Source organism: Squalius cephalus (genome assembly GCF_949319135.1).
Source record: "Squalius cephalus genome assembly, chromosome: 5".
Taxonomy (NCBI): domain Eukaryota; kingdom Metazoa; phylum Chordata; class Actinopteri; order Cypriniformes; family Leuciscidae; genus Squalius; species Squalius cephalus.
In genome coordinates this window covers 20408940-20421492 of record NC_137126.1, presented here as the reverse complement: position 1 = coordinate 20421492, position 12553 = coordinate 20408940, and the positions used below count along the sequence as shown (strand labels likewise).

Below are 12553 nucleotides of genomic sequence, written 5' to 3'. Positions count from 1 at the left end.
GTTGTGGTTGGCGGGGCTCCGGGGCCCAAAAGGACCACATGTGGAGCCCCCTGATGGCCTGAGGGAGTCTGAGTGCTGTAGCGTGCAGTGGGTTGTCTGTTGCAGCCCGTTGCTCACTGACACACACTAAAACGGCTCTGTCAATGCCAGAGGCACAGTCCAGCTGGGATGCAGTAGGGGTTGGGCGGCCCTTCTTTGAGTAAAAAGAGTCTCCACTTCTGTCCATTCTTGCATGCATTCATTGATGTTCCACAGGTTGAGCAGGTTAGTCAAATTTACTAACAAAATCAGTGGCTGGTGTGAATTGGTTGACAAATCAAATAAACAAAACATTACGTCCACACTGAAGACTAAATAAAAGTGTCTGCAATACATGAGCTGCACGAACTCCTCCGAGAAACCTGATGATCATGTTCTCCAGCATGATTTGAGATCCGAAGAGCTTCTTGAGCTTCACTGGAAGAACATCTGACTGTCTTTACAAAGTCGCAAGATCACATCACAAATTTACATATATTATTAGTGACCTAGAAATTGTGAAGGTGTCATATTGTTTCATTGTGTCTCTTATGCTCAAGTCTCTTATGCTCACTAGGGCTGCATTTATTTAATCAAAAATAAGAAAAAACTGTAGTATTGTGAAATATAATTACAATTTAAAATAATGGCTTTCTATTTTAATATACTTTAAAATATAATTTAATATAATTCTAATATACTTATTTATTATCAGTGTTGGAAACAGTTGTGCTGCTTAATATTTTTGTATAACCTGTGATACTTTCTTTTCAGCAGGCTTGATGAGCGTAAGAGACTTGATTCACAAACATTAAAAATAGTAATGTTTACAAACTTTTGACCGGTAATGTGTGTGTATATGTTGAATATATTTTGGACCCTATGTCTGACAAACAAAAAAATGTTGCCCTACAGAAAAGTGAGTAAAATAATATTGATTTTCTGCATTGATTTTCTCTGAGTCTCCTCCGAGAATGCAGCATATTGGAGAAAACTATATGCCAGAAACACAGCATATAGTTTTCTCCAATATGCTGCATTCTCGGAGTGGAATATACAATGTCTGGGAGTGTCAAATACATTATGCAATGTGCACATAAACTGTATGTGCAAGAACATACAAACATCAGCCAGCTCTTTCTCTTTCACACACACACACACACACAGACACACTCACTTCCACCTTTTCAGTTCTTTATCCTGTCTGCTACAAATCCACTGAGGTGTGATAGTAAGGGTTTAAACTCCTCATTGTTCCAGATCAGCTGACCTGTATGGTCTCCTGAGCCCAGCCCTCACCCCATTACCTCTAAGAAAAAATCGAGGGGAAAAAAAAACCGACATAAAGTGAGAGGGATGAAAAGCAAGGGATGGAAGAAGATGGGTACAAAGGGCTGAGACTCCCACATCTGGTGAAGGAGGGGGGGAACAAAGTCTGTTCATCCTTTTCAGATGGAGGGGTTAAAGAAACTGGCATATCTGCGCATGAAAAGCTGTTAAATGCTTCAGTGCTTTGACAGTGTGTGATGCCAGGAGCGGCGGCGCTCCCGTGGGACAGTGCGTCAAGATTCACCCCCCACCCACCCACCCCTACCATCACTTCTCCCAGACGAGCTTTCCGCAAAATATGGAGAATGAATAAAGAACAATAAATAACACCTAACAAGATAAAGAAAAGAAATTCCACGTTGTTTTGATAGCTTCCATTGAAAGTGAAGCCTATATTTGTCATTTACTTAATAAAATTCAGCTATGTAGCTCAAACACAAACCCTGCAACCAACAACAACTGTCAAAGTGCTCATTGTTTGATTTTGCATCATGTTCAGATTTCCTAAGACAGCTGGAAAACCAGCCATAAAGAAGCCAATAACTAAGTGTGTTGCTCTTAGTAAATGACTAACAGAAAAACAACGATTTCAATCATGACATTTTGCCTAAGGGCTTCTTGATACCGTGTACGCAAGTATTTGACACACATTCCAGTCACTTTCCAGCAATACACACCTGCAATGTCTCTAGTAATTAATTTGAAGGATTGCTGGGCTCCACGTAAAAGTCTGTACACCCAAATCCAGCGGCCCCACAGACGTAGGGCCAATTATTCAGCCCTGAATAAGAGTGTCTGCTGCATGTAAAAATTAGAGAATTCTGGCAGGAAGGTGAATTAAATGGAAGCGAAGCCCTAATAAGTCCATTCAAAATGGATGCTGACATCAGTACAAGGAGCTGCAATAAGCGATTACGGATTTGTCAGTTAAAGAGTTATATCAGAAGAATAGCAAAAAAAAAAAAAAAACAGTGATTGTTACTATCTTTAAAAAATAAGAGCATTTGGCAAATGGTGCATTAAAAAATTAACATAATTCAATGAACTCAAGATAACTGGAAGTAAGGAAAATGTATAGTTCTAGTCTTATGTAGATAGATATTTGGTTATCGGCATTAAATCTGATTCACTTTGCAGATTATTCCGGACAAGAACTGCCCAGAGGCCATCTGCACACAATCACAGTAAATCACCAAGGCTGATACATCGGCTGATATTTAGACATTTTTTCTTTTTCTTATTAGTATCTGTGGATGTTTCTGTTTGGCCGCTGAGTGTTGGAAGAGGACTTTTATTTTGACAGCTCTGGGATTTTTATTCTGACAGTGCTGAGAATGCTAGCGCCTGAGCACAGATCCATAGTTTCTTTAAGTAATTTTTTATGCTTTCTAAAATCTAAACATCTTTCAAATATTTTTTACATAAAGTTACTAGCTATTCAGAACAATAATAAAAAAGTGTGCACCCAGACTCCCAGAAATCACATACTCTACCAGTCAAAAGTTGTAAAAGAACACTTCCATATCCTGAATAAGAAAAAGAGGTTTGTTGCCAGTGGACTACTGAAATCTTCGGTTCAAGAGTAAGTGGCACCCTGGTCCCCTGCACCAAAAAGTCTACCACATCAAGTTGAAACCATGCAATGCCCTCTGATATACAGTTAGTCAGGGGTTCAACCTACAGCAATATAATGACCAACAAAATACCTTCAGGCTATGTCAGAACTACCTCAGAAGTAAAGGCTTCAAATCAGAGAATGACCAGCACATTCTCCAGACTTAAACTCTATCGAGCTGGTGTGGGAAGAACTGCACAGAAGGGGAATTTGAGGAAACTCCTGCGTCAGTGTTTGGAAGAACTTTCAGAACAATATTTGGTCAAAATGTCGATTCTCCAACTGTTAATTTGTTCTATTATTTAATTCCAAAGTACATTGAGACATTAAACTGTGTACATTTCAGTAAAAACAACTTTTGACCAGTACTGTAGCAGTCAGCCAAAAAGAATTGAACTGGTCGTTTCAGTTTATAAATCAATTTATCATTTCCAGTTTTGTGTGCAACATGAATAGAAGGACATGAAGACACTGACCTACTGCAGACTTCTTGCTGGACATCTTGCCTCCTTTGCTGCTGTGCGTGGTGTTGTCTTTCAGTGCCGTCTCAATCTCCTTCTCCATCAGAACGCCTAGTTCCTGTGCCACAGTGTTCAGGTAGACGTGGTTGAGAAAGGCCAGGATGTTATGTGGTTCTGCAATCCCATTAAGCACCTGTATTTCCTCTCGAAGCATTGAGCAAAGAGTTGGCGAGGCGGTTTGAAAGCCCAGAGTCAGTCTGTCGAAGCCCTTCTCGCCACCTGGGCTGCAGCTCTGGCAGTTTCGGAGAACACGAAGTACAGCCTTGATCTGAAGGTGCTGGTACCAGGTGAGGACCTTTGTATCAGGGTAGAGGAATAACAGTTGCTGAAGGTAAAAGACCTTCTGAGGAACCTTAATCCCAACACACAGTTCTCCTTCAGTTTGGCTTGGTTCAGCCATCATTTGGAGTTTGCCATGTAAGTGGTTCCGCAATGAGAAACAAACATCATCCCATGCTTCCTGGACCTCCAGGGCGAGGTCATCGCGTGGCATGGACAAGGCGGGGATTGGGGAGTGCTCTTGGGAAGATGCAGGGCAGGAAGCAGGGAAAGCAACACCACACTGAGAAGAAATGCTCAGCAGTAACTGAAGAACGGCCTCTTCAGAAGCCTCCTCTGTCTTCAGCAAGTTTTGCTGTTAAAATATATGAAAGAGAGAATTAAAAATGTCAAGAAATAAATGTGGAATACTATTCCTTAACATGTCACGATGACGTCTGATGGACAGATTGCGTTGAGGTTAAGTATGACTTTGGTTACCATGGCTCGAAGGAAGTCCAACAGCTCTTGGTGTCCCGTAGCCACTGGTTTCAGGATGCTCAAGTTACGCTGACTGAACCACTGGAGGCATTCTACTGGACTGGGCACTCTCTCTCCGCTGCAGGACTCACCAACCTTGGCCTGCAGTTCCTTAAGGTTCTGCTCAATACTAGAATCAAATAAACAAACACACACTCTCATGCAGGAGTACAAACTTCCAGTCTTGAATGTCAGTGATGTATTTCTAGTGCTGTCAAATAGATTAATCGCGATTAATCGCATCTAACATAAAAGTTTTTGTTTATATAATATATATAAAATGTTTATATTTTTTATGGATTTTTTTTTTATAAAAAATATATAAAAAATGTATTTATATATTTTTTTGTGTGTATATATATATATATATATATATATATATATATATATATATATATGTATATATTAACAAAAACTTTTACGTTAGATGTGATTAATAGATTTGACAGCACTAGTATTTTCCATTGATAACATCTTAATGACACAAAAGCAACTTATTGGAATAAAATATTCATAATATGTCACAGTGTTAAAGGATTTCTTCCCCTGGCTCAGTTGGGTCAGTAGTTCATATTCCTACTTGCCCTGCATACTTGTTTGCAGATGCCACACAGATAACTAAATAAAAAAATGTAAAAAAAACATTTAATTTACTACTAGTTGCAAATTTCAACTTACAACCGAAAAAAAGGTAATAATTTATGAGGTTTCTAATTTTGCAGTAATAGCTGTGAATGAGTAATGTTTAGCGCCATATAGCATTGGTAAACAGAAAAGGCTAGAGAAAAAATGTAAGCCTTTTTTTACACACAATTGCGATAAGCAAGTCCTTTCAAGCAAATAATCAGCAGCTCTGTCCTTTTAGGTGGGTGAAAATGCGAAATTATGCGCTATTTAAATCAATCAATCAACAAGTATTGAAAAAAATATTACAAATGTACAATAAAAAACCTCAAAGCGTGATGATATAGCCAACAATATTTATTAAAAAAAGACACAATGTGAAATGATTGTATGTGTATACTTTTGTGAATGACAGGCATTTAATTTATGTTGAAATATGCTGCATTTATGGGGAGCTTTGCTGGCACAGTAGCAATTGGAGCTGTGGCCTAGTGGTTCACAAACATGCTGCTTCACACATTGAACTGTTTTAATCATTTGGGAGACACAACATTTGAATCCAGCTTGCCTTTTGTCCTGATCCTTTTCTCTCACCTTCTCCTGTACGCTTTCACTATCAATAAAATGACAAATGAACTAAATATGGACTAAATATAATCTTTGTCTGACTTTATATTGTGCAGTTGATGGACTTTCAGGATTGAAATAACTTTTACACCCCCTCAAAATGTAAGAAACATTTCCAATTGTTACACGTCAGCTGTCTCTTTATACTCCAGCATCCTCCGGTTACTCTTCACTCTACAGCTGATATCAGCCATATCAGGCCTAATGAACACAGACATCAATATATCAGTTGTGTCTGCATGTGGCACGTCTCTCTCAACGAGACAGGATGAGCCGATCTTCTTCATAACCACACGGCATCAGCACTTCTGTCTCCTTCTGTCCATGAAAAATGAGACATGACACAAAGCCGTAAAGCCATACAGGTATATACGCGAGCACACACACACTCTTACAAAGTGACATAAAGCACTGCTGTAAACACTACGGTAATGCACGAGTCCAGATGCCTTCGAATGGCAGCTTATTAAATTCCATTTAAACCTGACACGATTTTACTTCCTCGAAAAAAATAGAGCAAACATAAAGTGAACATAAAGGGTTGTTAATTTTAACGATACGCAGCTGAATAATGTAGAAAGCAAAGATGAAGAGGGCTCTTTTCGTTGGTTAAAATGCAAGGTTGCCGACAGGAATCCAACAAATGTGTCTCTTTTTGTAGTAAAAAGGAAATATGTGTGACGAGAGGACATGAAGGTGCTGACAGACCGCGCTGGAAAAGCAAATCTTCCCATTCTGTTTAATGAACAGCCTAAAGCTCGCTGTAAAAACACAAGCGCTAACAGGGAGCATAAAAATTCTGTTTTACACACTAAAGATGCTGTCGACACAGACACACAAACAAAACCGCCCTTTTATAGGTGAAATTCCGCTTATAGTCGTTGCGTGTTGACAAAAGCAGCCAAATTCTATAAAAATGTGTGGATTTACTTCACTTTTAGTGTTTGTTTTATCAGTTTGGTATATTTTGAGCTGTTTTTTCAGGAACTATTGTGTTTATGAGGCGCTCTGAAAAAATTCACACCAATTATTTGTTGCTCTGTTTTTTTGTTTTTTTGTTAACATTGTTAACTCAAGGATATCACTAGCTTACTGTAGCTCTTATACATTAGTTAAGTGTAGCCATCTAGAGTTAGCAGAAAGGCAGATATACTGACTAAGTCTGTTTAATGTTTCTAATAAAATAAGGATTTGTGCTCAGAGCCGGTGCTGAGCCAGGCGTCGCCCCAGGACTCTGCTCAAACAGCAGGGTCTAAACGAGCTTCCATCTGTGCAGCCGCAAAGCGCTAAAACTTCATAAAAGTCTCATCTCTCATCCGCACACACTCCCGCCACTCGCCAACGCTTGCGTAATCCTTTGTGTATTGACGCTGGATGGGGTCAGCGATCACTGAAGGCGAGTCACGGACAGTGTTGGTCTGAGCACTCATGAGGACTGGCATCAATCAAAGGAGCAGCAGCTGTCAAACTTCTGCCCGACTGCCACTGATGATGTGTCAGAGTTTCACATTCAACAAGAAATATTTAAGGGACATGCCTCAAATATGAATAGATTATCACAAGAATGGCTATGAAATGAATTGTTTTTCTAAATAAATAAATATAAATAAGGTTTTGAGGAACATGTTAACATTTTCAATTAAGTCTATACAAAGCATTAAAGACCCCCTGTGGTGAAAATCAAGTTTTTAATGTTGTTTGTAGTGTTTTTAATATGCTTTAAGACAAACCATGTGCAGATTCATAAGTCAACACCATTGCTGAGTATTATCTCCTTAAAACTGCAGTGAAAAAAAGAAGGTTTGAAATCGCCTCGCTGGTGTTTCTAATGTCACAAACTATCTTGTAACCAATCACGTCAACGGGCTTAAGCATATCATTACTATGCTGCGAAGTCTCAAGAGAATCAAGGTTATCCAGGTATATTTTTCTGTTGATATTAAAAATCTGGTACATTGATGTATATTACGATGTTATGATGAACTATGCCTTTCTCCGCTGATGTTCTAAGTTGTTCAAAGTGTTTCTTAGGATGCTGATTTAAGAAGGCAGCTGTCTGACTCAGAGATGGAGAACAGGAACATGGTTTGTGTAACATTAGCAACACATTATTAGCTGTTTGATAATGTAGTCAAGCAAAAGGCTAATCATGTTAATTACCGTTATGTGTCCGACATTGTAGAGAGCGATACATAAAACGCATTACCATTCTGACACCGGCTTGTAGACGAGCCTGTATAATTCACTCTTCCAATTCTTCTTCTGAATCAGTTTCTGGTTCAAATGTATATGGCTGGATTAAACCAGTATTTCCACTTGCCAATTGCGCAGTGTTTTCTACAGTAAAGTTGACCTAGTGGATCAGGTATTCTGAGCTTGTGTGAGCGAGTGGAGGTGGGGCTAATTTGCATATTCATAGATCCGCGTATACTAAATGGTGTAGAGTTATATTCAAGCTATTTTAAATGGGTCACTGCATTGTTTTATCATGTTTCCTGGGGGGCACTTATAATGTTAGTATGATTTTGATTTAGAAATAAAAGGCATTTTTCCTACCCTGATTTCAGCCCTCTGATTTGAACACTCTATTTAACTCTGTTTTGGAACAACAGTTCAAATACATTATACTATTTACCATTCATCGTTACACTTTATAAAATACTTGATTACACATGATGTAACACATGAAATTAAGCACTGATCATGTGTTTTAATAGATTACTCTTTAAAGGTATAATTATGAATAAAACGTAATACAACTGTGATCACAATAATGATTTCCTACAACTTATCGTTACATATACCGAAAATGATCTAAATAAAAACTATAGGTAAATAGCTATGAAGTATTGATAAAAAGACCAAGCACACTTTCATCTGACCTCACCTGAAGAGGTGCGCTAACCCCCTCCAGATTTATCAGATCCAATAACACAATTTTCACAGACTCTGAGAGCCACACAGGATGAGAAAAAAAGAAGAGGCAGACAGAGAGAAAGAGTCTCAGAGAAACACACTAAATAAAGCCAAAAAGGCAGTCAACAGCCTCACACGCACACAAAAAAAATTCCCTGATTAATCTACCCTTTAAATCAAACAACAACAAAAGGAGAAGTTGAAAGGAATTTCAGGGAGACCAGCTCCACACAAAACCCTGAGCGCAGAGACTAGCAAAAGCTCCCTTAAGCCCCATTCTCTGCTTCCTCCCTGTCTGCCAATCACGCTTCCAAAAACTGTAATTGTTTTTCAAATCCGCACAAACCAGACATGACAGACCAGGTAAAGAGAGAGAGAGAGGGTGTGGGGTAGAACAAGAGGACTAGAAAGCAAGAGAGGCAATGGGAGTCTTTTATTAAATATGATGGCATGTTTCACAGCTCTCTGCCTTACAGAAACCCAATACACTGATTAGTCAGCGCTTTGACGTTATCTTAAGTTCCTTGTCAAAATTAATTTAGTGTGGGTGGGCTGTCGCGCTCCAGGAGAGAGAAGCGGAGAAGGAAATAGCAGGGTGATAGGGAGGGAGAGGAAAAGATCTCTTTCAAATAAGCCTCAGCTTCAGCGAGCACCAAGTCATGTGCCCAGGAAACAAATAGCCTATCTAGGAGCTATCAAAGAAGGCCTCTCTTTCCCCGAATACGGAGTACCCAATGAGACCCGTGAAAGTGGATCCCGTCGACTCAAGATCTGGCCCGCTTAGCCTCCTCTAGTGCCAAACCCCCAACGGGTTATTTGTCAGGACTCACACTAGCTCACACACACAAGGTAAATTGGCACGCTGCTGCGGCTATCTTCCGTAAGCCGGGGTGAAATCCGAAGCCTGGCCTCCCGTCGCTGGACTATGGCTGACACTTCATTAGGGGCCGGCGTACTGCCGGTGGCCTCCCTGAGTGTCTGATTTGATAAAGCTTAATGGATAACAGTGTTTCAATTTGGGAGATTCCAGGCTGTTTGACAGGCTATCTTAATCTCCTTCAATTAGGAAACAGCTCTTAGGCAAATCTCCGACATCCTAGAGCCGAGAGGAGGCAGCCTGTCGGCTGACCCTTAAATGGGTTAGGACCGCAAAACGAGGCGGGCAGTCGCAAATTCTCTGGTTTCCCATTCTTTTCTAAAACTTGTCCTTGGATAAGTGGATTAGGAAGCAGGTGTATAGCACGGCTTTGGCCCACCCTAGTGGAGGTCACGGAGAAGCCTCTATCCGCATCGGCTCTGCTCCGACTGACCACCAGATCTTCACCCCGTCCGACCGCCCGCCCGCCCGCCCGCCTATCCACCCCCCCCCCCCCCCCCCCAGCCTCTATCTCTCTCTTCTCAGCGCAATTCCCTATTATCCAGGTTCTTTGTTCTTATAATGGTTCCCCATCTTCCACCTTTCTCCAAGAACACAAAATAACCCTTTAATGCTTAGAGAGGCAGAAAAACTGTCTTGGCCTTCAGTAATAATCCTTGAATTACCCACACAAGGGTTTTCGTTTCAAGATGTGGAATCTTCAATTATTACTTTCCCATTTGGAGAGGAGAGAGGCCGGACAGACAGGAATGAGAACGTGTGTCTAATGGCAGGGGGGAGTAAGACCGCCTTTGTTCACGCACAACACATTTAGCGTAGACCCTTCTGGTCTGTGCGTGTCCTCAGAACAACATAAAGGATAAAAGCATGGCAGAGATAGATTTTTCAGAGCGGGCAGGCGGCACAATAGAAAGAGGTGAGGTGGAGTAGGAGGTGGAGAAGGAAAAAAAACAGAGATCTAGTCATGAGAAGCATGTCCTCCAAAACTACCGACGCAGGTGAGATTCTACGGTGCATTATCTGCATAAAGCGATTACGAATTAAAACAGAGCGAGAGAAACAAGTTCAGGGACACTCCTCAACATGTCCTTCATCGACAACAAAACCTCAATATCTGATAATGCCACAACCTTCCATCAAATTGGAAAAAAGGATGCCTAACTCTAGCTTGCATTCAGAATGTGTTTAAGTTTATTGATTTCAGATGAAGTGGTAAGCTATTCATCAAGCCTCAATTAATCATGCGGTCTCAATTTTAGGATTACCGACACTGGAGGAAGCATCTGTGGAAATAACAGCTCTGCAAATGAAGTGCCATACAATGTCCACTCAAGCACCAAACAACTGCTACCAGTCTGCATTTACATCTCCTACATGACAAAAAAAAGAGCTTCTCAAACAGTGCTGAAATAGGCAATTCATGCAGTATAGGCTACTTGAAGTACAAACATGTACACCTTTAAGACTGAATAGGGTGATCAGATTTTCCATGGTGGAATATAGGACAGGATGGATTCTCAAACTTATTTCTTATTTCTAACTTGTTTGCATTTACAAAATCTCTCAGCACTGGAGGTCCCCATTCTAAATGACTTACCAAAATACAATATGAAGTATCTTCAGCCACACTGATCCATTACTGTAACATATTTGTTTATTCATTACTAAGCCCTGTTTGTAGATATCTCTGCACATTAAATTGGGATGGGAGAATGCATTTTAACACTTAACAATTGCACACCTCACCTCCAAGGACAACACTGTGTAAAAATGCGAGTCCTCTAGTCCACTGACCTGCAGGCATTGAGTCTGAGTTTCTCCTCTGTGTCTCTGATCAGGTTCTGGATGTCCACCTCACCAGGGATTCCTTCCACCTGCAGCTCCACAAATGCATGGTCATGTAGGAAGTCACCTTGCCAGTCCATTTTTTTCCTACAAAAAATAGATACTGGTAAAAATTAAGAACTTTCGGTTACACTTTATTTTAAGGTGTCATTGTTACAGTGTAATAATACATTTAAGTACTGAGTAATATTAATTAACTGCATGTACTTACTATAGGATTAGGGTTTGGTTGAGAGTTAGTTGCATGTAATTATGCACAATGTTATTACTACAATAAGTGCATGTAACATATGTAACAAGGACGCTGTAAAATAAAGTGTTATCGAACTTTCTTTCCAACTTTAAAAACAAACATCAGCCCTTAAATTCATATACTGTATATTCAGACTATAAGGGAAATCACAGCTGTTCAGCTGCTCTGGTTAAGGAATTACAATTATTATACACAAGCAACTTGAGGTGTGTCTGTTCACACCAGGAATGATTATTATAAAGATAACTATAACTGTATTAGTGTCCACACCAAGGAACGATAAAGTTCTGTTTAAAAGAGCGTGCCGATTTAAATGCTCAAAGGCAGGTAGATTCTGATTGACTGTCAATGTTTTTATTGTTCGTCGGCTGGAAAAAAGAAATTCTAAAAGTGTTTCCAACGATAACCATCCTCTGTGTCATTATCATTATAGCTGAGGTGCAGACTTCCCTATTATCATAGAATTAGAATGATTATTCAAACTTTATACTTAGATATAGTTATCGTCCTTGGTGTGAACAACCCTTTAGGGCTTGTTTCATCAAAAATTGCACATAAGAAGTCACAGTTTGCATTTTTTTTGGGCTTACTTCTAGAATACAGTAGTGGTTTGGATTGCTAATGTTTGGGATCACATACATACTGTAATTCTGACACATTCCAAGTGGTGCTTGCTGCAAAGCCAAGTGAGTTGTGCTTGGCTCCACCTCTGTGGATTAAAGGGGTGGAGCTTAACCTAATTAGGTTTAGGGATAGTTTAAGGTTTGGGTTAGGGTGAGATTGGACCTTCAAGCTCCACCGATAAGGTCCAGAGAGGAGGAGATGGATTTCAAGCTCCACCCATTTCCTCTCATACATTCTGTCCCATGTTTCTGTCTTTCCTAGGACATTCTATACTCCAATGACGCCCAAATGCATTTTCCCCTTTCCTGCGTGCACATTTCAGAGAGATTTATTCATTAATATCCACCTGTTTCATATAATCAATGTTTTATTGGCAATTGTCCATCATTATTCATAAACCCACCCCATAATGAAAGGATCAGAGGTTAGCCTACTTTTTTGTAAGTTTTTGGTAAGGGGGGGGGGGAGGAAAGTTGAGGTTTTTTTTATTTTATTTTATTAAATCT

General features: G+C 39.9%; 2 protein-coding genes across 8 annotated transcripts in view; both read right to left on the bottom strand.

Annotated features, from left to right (window-relative positions):
- Positions 1-12553, bottom strand: part of mctp1a (multiple C2 domains, transmembrane 1a) — a 302675-nt gene that overhangs the window by 34330 nt on the left and 255792 nt on the right. The gene's annotated exons all lie outside the window — the stretch shown is intronic.
- kiaa0825 (KIAA0825 ortholog) overlaps positions 1-12553 on the bottom strand; it is a 145906-nt gene that overhangs the window by 127591 nt on the left and 5762 nt on the right. For all 3 annotated transcript variants that reach the window (XM_079870385.1, XM_079870384.1, XM_079870386.1), the window contains exons 2-4: positions 11120-11257; positions 4243-4411; positions 3439-4117 (exon numbers count right to left, since the gene is read on the bottom strand). In XM_079870385.1, coding sequence (XP_079726511.1) covers positions 3439-4117; positions 4243-4411; positions 11120-11250 — 979 coding nt within the window. In that variant the 5' untranslated portion in view covers positions 11251-11257. The remainder of the gene's footprint in view (positions 1-3438; positions 4118-4242; positions 4412-11119; positions 11258-12553) is intronic.